General features: G+C 42.0%; 1 protein-coding gene across 1 annotated transcript; it reads left to right on the top strand.

Annotated features, from left to right (window-relative positions):
• Positions 1-7,448: 7,448 nt before the first annotated feature.
• Positions 7,449-8,600, top strand: LOC147428141 (uncharacterized). The gene has a single exon (XM_086496805.1). The coding sequence runs from the start codon at positions 7,449-7,451 to the stop codon at positions 8,598-8,600; it is 1,152 nt and encodes a 383-aa protein (XP_086352931.1).
• Positions 8,601-8,906: the final 306 nt, after the last annotated feature.

The raw sequence follows: 8,906 nt of genomic DNA, 5'->3' as shown, positions 1-8,906 counted from the left end.
GCTAGACTGAGAGAGAGAGAGAGAGAGAGAGAGAGAGAGAGAGAGAGAGAGAGAGAGTGAGAGCTGGTGGGTGCGTCACAGCACGAGGCTGCTGCAACTTATGAGCTGGAGAGAGAGAGAGAGAATGGTCGAGGTTGTGCACCAGTGGTTTGCTGAGAGAAAAAGGAGAGAGGTCGACTGAAAAGTTGGTTGATAGAGAGAGAGAGAGAGAGAGAGAGAGAGGTTGATGGCCGTGAGAGAAAGAGAGAGAGAGAAATCGAGAATTGCATGGCTAACTGAGGGTGGTTAACGCCGCTATTCGGTAAAGAGGGAGAGATGTTGAGGTGATAAGCAAGTGTTGGACTGCACGTTCAGCCGCTCCTTGCTTAGTTTTTTGCATGAAATCTAGTTGTCTACGCACCTAGATGTGCATGAGATTCTGTTCGCGTCAATGGACACATCATATCGGGCAAGGGGTAGCGAGGTTGTCACGAGAAACTGATGCAATGCTTCCTGTCCATGCCTGCACTACCATGCTTTCGCCTACTTAATGCCTTAGCACACGCCAAATCTGCCCTGGCCTTTATGGTGACATGATGACGATGATGATGCGCACAGAGAAGGGAGGTTGGGGCATGCTGTCGATTTAGAGCACATGTAGCAAAGCCACGATATCTTCTCTTGTCGAGAGCAGTAGACTTAATTGATTAATGTATTTATTTAATCTTTTTGCAGGTTTGAATTGTTGACCCTATGTCAGGGTTGGTTCCCGCTATGACTTGATGCCAAAGCCGGCTCAAAAGTTTTCAATCTAAGTGGTCATCAATCCACTCTCTCGAACTTCCTCAAGCCCTTGAACTCAATTTTCTTAAGGTCTCTTCAGATTACTCAGATTTTGCTAAAATCTCTCTACTACCTTCTTCTTCTTCTACAAATCCCAAACAAGGACTATATACATCCGCCTTTCTATATTGTACATCTTCAGTTGATTAATTTTCTCTAAAATTTGTAGAAATCATAACACGAACTACTTTAAACATCAAATGCTTCATATGCTTGATTAACATGAATACTCTAATTTTCATACTGGCTCTAATCCATAAAATTAATAGTGAGCATGTACAATCACAGTTCAATGAATCGTAAACTTATGTAAGTAGAATAAATAGATAATTAAAAAATTTTATTTGCTTAGCTTTTGATTATCGATATCCTTAATCTTTGGAGCGTAGCCTGGGCTCTGATACCACTGTTACAGTCGGAAGCCTGGCTGCCCTGTAAAATACTCAAAAATAGCACATAGCGAGACATAAACGACTAAATCTGCATACCTCGAATCACACAACGCCTAATCCACATTGTACACGAGCAGAGAGAGAAAGAGAGCGTGATAAAACGAGAGAGCATGTGCAGGCGCACCTCCTAGAGCGGAGTGCTACGCCGGCACGGCGAGAGAGAAGAGGGGAGAGGGGAGAAGAAGTACACAGACACCGGGTGCAATCTCCCCCCGTGCAAGAGTGACCATTTCCCTCTTGCACGTATTTGTTATATAAATTTCTTGAATGGTCAAATTGGTTACAAACTAGCCGGCCGGTCATAAATGGCCAAAGCTCATAAAAGAGCACTTGAATAATAAAATGTACATGATATACATATCCATTCGCATAGGCCAAGCTCGGTCTAGTCTTTTCCACCTGTCAATTGCAATAAATAATAAAATGTCAATTCTATAACAAGGAGTGCCACATGTCGGTCGGTTATTAAAAATGCTAGAGGAGAGTGAGAGAGAAGCTCTTTGGAGCGCTACGATGGTTTTTTGAGCAAGCAATGAGCCACCATCTTTGCCTTTTGTGTTTTGTCGCTCCTCCCTTCCCCTTTTCTTCTTCTATTCTGCTCTCGTACTAGCCGCGGCATCGACAGAGTGTGTGTACGCCCGGGCCGCTGATTCTTTGCGCACACACACACACACACACACACACACACACACACACACACACAAAGAGATTGTGTGTGCAGAGAGAGAGAGATTGTGTGTGCTTTACATGCTGTCACTAAGAATGCGGAATGATGACAGTAAGATGCTTTACATGCTATCACTAAGAATGCCGAATGATGACAGTAAGATGCAAACGTTTCCGTTGGTCATGCAGGGCAAGGCCAAAGTGTGGTTCGAAGCACTGGAAGGCGAGCCAAAGTAAATATGGTCGGCATTACGCACGAGGTTTCTCCATGACTTTCGCAAGGAAGTGTGTCCGCTCGACATGGACACCAAGCTGAAGGCTTTGAAGCAGGATGTGGGCGAAGATTTCAATGTGTTCTTGGATCATTTCAAAGCTTGTCTTTATTCTCTCTTTTCCCCTCTCTACCTCTCTTTCTCTCTCCCTCTATATCTATCTCTCTTTCTATTTATCTCTCTTTCTCTCTACCTCTATCTTTCCCACCTTCCTTCTGCCTCTCTCTTTCTCTATTCTCTCTCTTTCCCTCCATCTCCTTCTTTACCTCTTTTTCTCTTTCCCGCTATCTATGTCTCTTTCTCTCTTTACCTCTAGCTCTCTCTCTCTCTATCTTTTTTTCTCTCCCTCTATCTTTCTCTACTCTCTCCTTCTCTCTATTTCTCTTTCTTTCTCTCTTTTTTCCTCTCCCTTTTTTTATGTTTAATTTTGTATCTACTCTATTTTTTTTACTACTTTTTGTTAATGTAGAGAAGATGTGATGGTGTTTGCCCTCTCACCGCGAGTTGAGCGAAAAGAGAGAGAGAATAAGTTTTTGGAAATGCGCAGAATATAAGCCCGCGGTTTCATTTTTATCAGTCGGCATCGGTATACGCTGCTATATCTATGTCGATATCTGCGTCGGTATACGCGACAGAAATTGAAATTGAATTTTTTTAAAAATCTGAGCTCCCTCTAGTATTGCCGATGCACATACCGACGCCCGCCAATGGCGTCAGTATTCAAGTGATCTCTAGTAGTGGTCACCAAGGGCTTACCTTTTTCACTAAGATGTATCTTCCCTTCTTTGAAGAAGACAATATCTTTATCCAAGGCATCTTTGAAGCTTTCAGAGTCCCTTCTTGGATGGTCTAGGCTCTCACACCAGATGCACCTATTTAGAAATCCCTCTCTGTTTTAAGGTCTTTGACTTGTTGACTGTCCAGACGTTTGCCCCTTTTCTTCAAGCCTTGGTAGCTTTAATTTCAGCTTGCATATGCCCTTCAAAAGTTCTTCAAGCTGCATAGAACCATCATCCTTAGAAGCTACAATAGTAGGTTTTGGCTGCTTCTCCGTAATAGCAGGAACTGGAGCACCATTGTTCACCACCATCTTGTCTCTTCTGTGTTGTCTTTTTGCCAACAGGGAGACTGCATCTTGTACATCATTCCACCTTCTCTTCAAACCTTGCTCTGTATCTTTGTCTTCCAAGAGAAGCTCTAACTTTTCTTCAATTTCTTTGCCCGCTGCTTGTAGGGAAAGTTCTACCTTCTCCGTATCCAAGGAAGCTTGTTCAATTTGTGATAGTTGAGCATAGCGTCGCTCAAACTCTCTGAGAAGCTCTGTAGAAAAAATCCCTTCTTTAGGCTTTGCAACCCAATCTAAGAAAGTTCTTTTGGTCACCCTCTCAAAGTCCTCTATAAAGTAGTCTTCTTTTCTTGAATTCCTCCCAATTTCTTCCATGAGCATTTTGAACTGCCCTAATACGGTCTCTAATCTCTGGGACACAAACTAGCTCAAAACTTCGAACCGTGTCTTCCTCACACACTCGGTTCAACTCCATTTCCGTCATATAATCTCGTAGATACTTTGTGATGTACTTTCCATGAAATTGGTCAATTCTCTTCACAATGGACTGTAGTGCTTTCTTGGTTGAAAACTGGCTTCTTCCGCTGCTTGTTGTTGCTGCATGTACATGGCAAATGCTTGAAACATCTACATGACTGCAGGATCAAAGTGCTTCCCATGTGTCTCTTGATTTTCATCCATGGCTAACAAAGTATCTAGATCAATTCACAAACTCCCACCCCAACAACTTCACGTCGGGTTCACCAAAAATGTTGGAATGAGTGCGGTCTAGCTGGGAAGATGCAAAACCTCTCGCTGTGAGAGTTCGTGATGAGAGTCACAAACACTTTGTGAAAAAGCATTTGTGAGAATCACCAACCCTCTTTCTAAGGGTGACAGAAAATCTAAGAGCATTCATGACAGCAAAGTCACAAACCCTCTTTCCTATCGTGCTTGGAAATTGCTTGTTTTTGTAGTTGAGATTATGATTAGAGGATCACCAAACCACATTCAATTTCACTTAAAAAGACCATTTAAAAACACCAAAGTTTCAGCCATGAAACCTCGATGCTCATACAAGAACAAATCTCAATCAAAACCCAAACCTCTTTCATGGTATCATGTAGCCTCGCCCCCAATTACATAGTCGTAACATCAAACAACTGAAAGGAATACACGAGCTTCCACCTTCATAGCGATCATTTTCTGAATTTGCAGAAATTTAAGAGCTCTGAATTGCTGGTTTTTTCTGTAAAAAGCAGCCCTCTCTCTCTTACCCACGGCATTTTCAGCTGTTCTGTCAACTTTTGGGCCATTTTGCCACTTTGGACCAAAACTAGGCCATTTTCAGCTCTTTTTTGACCCAGAAAATGTCATTTTTGATGCGGAAATTCCCAAACGGAGCCAAGAAAATCCCTAAATTTGTGGGATCACTTGCATAAGCATAAAAAGTATAGATAAGCATCATTTTTCATCAATATACCATTTTGGGTCACTTTCCATGCAATTCTGCGGCGCCTGTTAGTTGCTATTTTTGGTAGTTTTTGCCCGCATCAGTCTTTGTAGGCGAGATGAGCATTCCACCGTGAAACACTTGGACTATGTACATTGTCAAACCAAATTAAGAATCTTATCAAGTGAAAAGGCACGCAAATGAGCCACATCCAAGGCCACGACTCCGCGGATAGGTATGTACATGATAGCCACCGCAATAGCCACTTTAGCATATATCACGATATGTACATTATTGTTTTTCTTTCCATGCATCGAGAAGTGTCAAAAGTGAGGTGAATGTTTTTATTTCACACTATGTACGTACCACGGCACGACAACGTCAATTGCAAATGTGTATCATCATATAATAATGATAATCCAACGTTGTTATATGTCAAATACTATTGAGATATGTATCGAGCATGAAAACATATAGCTCTACAGCTCTACTTTTGGTAAAGAAGAGCTCCACACCTATCACTTTTTGTAAGGTGGAGCTCTCAACTACTGGATTGGGTTGTTATGGAAAATATCCTTAGTATTTTGGTTGTTGATGTATAGTAAAATATCTTTTTTGAGGCCAATAATTCATTATGAGATGCCAAAAATTGTATCACTATACCTTGTTTAGAGTGCTAGGTCTTTAAGTATTTCTTAAATGTGATCTCTCTCTCTCTCTCTCTCTCTCTCTCTCTCACTCACACACACACACACACACACACACACACACACACACAACTAAACAAATGCACTATTTTGTCGAGGCATAATTTACATGAATAAGACGAGACCAAAACTTGATTTTGAAGGATTTCATACGGTATGCTAAGGTGTTTCAAAAAATTCTACATAAGCAGATTAATTAAAGCTTAAGAGGTAGAATAATTTATGGTCCAAGAGGCAGCTAGTCTTGCTAGAAAAGGTGAATATGTTACTATATGAGAATAACCTACATTGAAGTTCAAGCTTTTATCACTTTAAAAGGTGATAATTTCTCACATGATAAAAAAATTCTCATCATCTTATATGAGCAATCTTGTCTGCAAAAGTGGAGAATCTTTAATATAGAAACAACCTACATTGAAATTTAATCTTTTCTCACTTTAAGAGATAAAAACTTTTGTCATCATGCAAAATATTTGATGGTTAAATAGGTAAATTGTATTAGAACCTACCAAATTAACACTACATTGAAGTCCAAGATTAATTTTGCACTTTGAATGATAAGAATCTTTGTCATAGTAATTTTTTTTAATCATTTAAGAGTGAAAACTTGCTACAAAAGATGAAAATATAACATCATATAACTGATAATTTACAGTAAAGCTCGAGCTTTTCTCACTTTTGAGAGTGAAAATTATTGTCATGACACAAATTTTTTTATCATTTAAATGCTTTCTCACATTAAAAGAAAAGGCTTTGTCATATGCATATTGATGCAATGTTTTGTAGGGTTCAAAAGCTAAAATATTTTGTTAGGAAAAGTGAAATCTTTACAAAGTAAGAATTATTATCACTAGAGGCAAAGTGCTTTTTATGGTAGGCTGTGAGAATTTCTCTTACCATACAAAATTTTCAATGTCTTAAGCATTGAAATTTTTTCAGCATACGAAAAGTTTACCATGGCATAGATGCATTTTTTTACTCAAGAAGATGAGAATATATCGTATATTGCCAAAATTTGAATGGTTACAAGCAGCTACACTGTGCAAAAAAATCATGGTGTTGAAGTGAAAATAATTGTTGCAAAAGAAATTAAGAATGCCACCTTTAAAACCAAAATATAAGTAACATTGTTAAAATTTACATGTTTCAATATGAGAAAATTTAGACCTAAACTGACACAAATTATTCATGTATGCAAAGATTTGAACTTCTTCTTGCATGATGATATGTGCAAATATTTTGAGTTTGATAAAATTACTACATTGCAATGATAAATATTTTAAATGAAAAATCTTTTTTTTAATATCAAAACATTTTTACATTTCTCGTGCTTTTCCCGCTTTGAAGTAGAAAAAGAAGTGGAAAAGGTGCCCTTTTTTTCATGTTCAGAAAAAGTCTAAAACTTGTAATGAGAACCAAAACAGTGCTAGCCGGACCTATAAAACAACGCACGTCTACATAAATTAAGCATGTATTGAGTCAGCAACGTCTCTCTGTTTCTCTCTCTCATGCGCCATCTTTTCTCTCCAGAATCTCCTTCTTCTTTGTGTGTATATGAGTGTGTGAGAGAGGGAGGCCGCAGCCAAGCAAATTTCAATAGTAGAGTGGAAGGGAGAGGAAGGTGGGTGAGGGGGCTCTAGCTAGGCTTCAAATGGGCTATGTATTTTTACTCTTCCTAGTGGAAGGAGTGGTATTCTTTAGAGCGAGTGTTATTCTTACGGTGAAATTTGAATAGTGGATTCTTTCTAAATATCTTCCTAACATCCTATATTCAGAAGCAAATCATTGTGGCTGGTTGATTTGGGTAGCTGACCAATTGTTTAGGTAGGGAGTAAAAGCATTTACCGAGGTCTCCTTGGAGTTTGGAAGATAATAATTGTGAATCTCCATCAAATGGAACCCAGTATGATAGCTTAGGACTAATTACGAGCCTTTGTGTTCGAATTTCAGGACCTTGGGCCGGCACGACATGTAAGGCAACCGACCCTACTCTGAACCCATATAAGGGCCAATACAACCGGAGCTCCGGAGATGGAGCACCGGGACACGGGCGTTGATCTGCTAGGCTGCAGAATCAACGTTGCTGAGCGCTCGTCTTGTAGACGTCCGCCGATGGCCAGAACTGATGAGAAGAATGCGAGGGCTAGCTCTGGTGTGAGTACGGTGGAGGGGGCGGATTGGGCCACGCTGGACAAGACCCGATTTTTCTTGCTGGGGTCGGCTCTCTATTCCGGCGTATCTGCCACCACCTATCCAGGTCTGGTCTTGAAAACCAGGCAGCAGGTGTGCGTGCACAGCAGTTCCATGTCCAGCATACGGCTGGCCCAAAACCTCGTGCGCGGTGAAGGCCTGCGTGCCCTTTACAAAGGCTTTGGCACATCTCTGCTCGGAACCGTCCCTGCAAGGACTCTCTATTTGGGCACTCTCGAGCTCACCAAAAGCAACGTAGGCTGTGCGGCTCGCCATCTCGGGCTGTCTGACTCCGCCGCTGCCGCCACTGCAAATGCGGCTGCTGGCTTCGCTGCTGCCATGGCCTCCCTGCTGGTTTGGACCCCCGTGGATGTCATCAGCCAGCGCCTCATGCTCGTGCGAAAGACTGCTCCGCATGCGCAGTCAAGCCAGAAATTACTCGCAGGCCCTCATATTGCATATACCCATAATTACAACTACAATGGTGGCTATGACGCATTCCGTACCATCCTCCGCACCGACGGCCTCAGAGGCTTGTACAGAAGCTTTGCCTTCTCCCTCTTGACTTCTGCACCTTCCAGTGCTTTGAGCTGGACAACATACTCCATGACACAAAGAGCCATTTGGGCCACTCTCGCCTCGCTACGATCGACGTCGGAAGAGCCTGCAAAATACACTGATGATCCAAGCTCGGCTATGGTGGTTGGCGTGCAAGCTCTGAGCGCAACCTTCGCGGCTGGTGTGGTAGCTATTGTGACTGGACCCTTGGATACCCTCAAGACAAGGTCCCAAGTGGCCTGCAAAAGCGATCAGGACCTGCACAACAAGCAGCCAATCACCGTCCGAGAGACTCTTAGGACCCTGCTTCAAGAGGAAGGTGGTTGGAGAGCATTCTACAAGGGCTTTGCTCCTAGATGGGCCACCATGTCAATCTCCACAATCACCATGATCAGCACATACGAGTTTCTCAAACGCGTGTCCACCACCACTTGACCTGCAGTGCACGACATTATTGACATATTATATTGGGATGGTAGTTATTCACGATACCATCAACACAAGGTTCCAACCGATGACATGTACACGCCGCAGCTCATCACCGTACTAGAGAGACTCTCAGGACCCCCTGAGCTCTCCTTCAAATAGAGGGAGGCGATTGGAGAGCATGATACAAGGGTCTTGCGCTCCCACATATTGGACCACCATGTCTATCTCGAGGTGATCATGGCCTCAACCCCTACCTCAATAATCTCTATCTCATAGTAGTCAACACTACATGTCTTACCCTTGCCATCCAAG

Source organism: Adiantum capillus-veneris, chromosome 23 (genome assembly GCF_014529385.1).
Source record: "Adiantum capillus-veneris isolate H3 chromosome 23, ASM1452938v2, whole genome shotgun sequence".
NCBI lineage: Eukaryota > Viridiplantae > Streptophyta > Polypodiopsida > Polypodiales > Pteridaceae > Adiantum > Adiantum capillus-veneris.
Note: the sequence above shows the minus strand (reverse complement) of the source record. Positions and strands in the feature narration are given on the sequence as shown.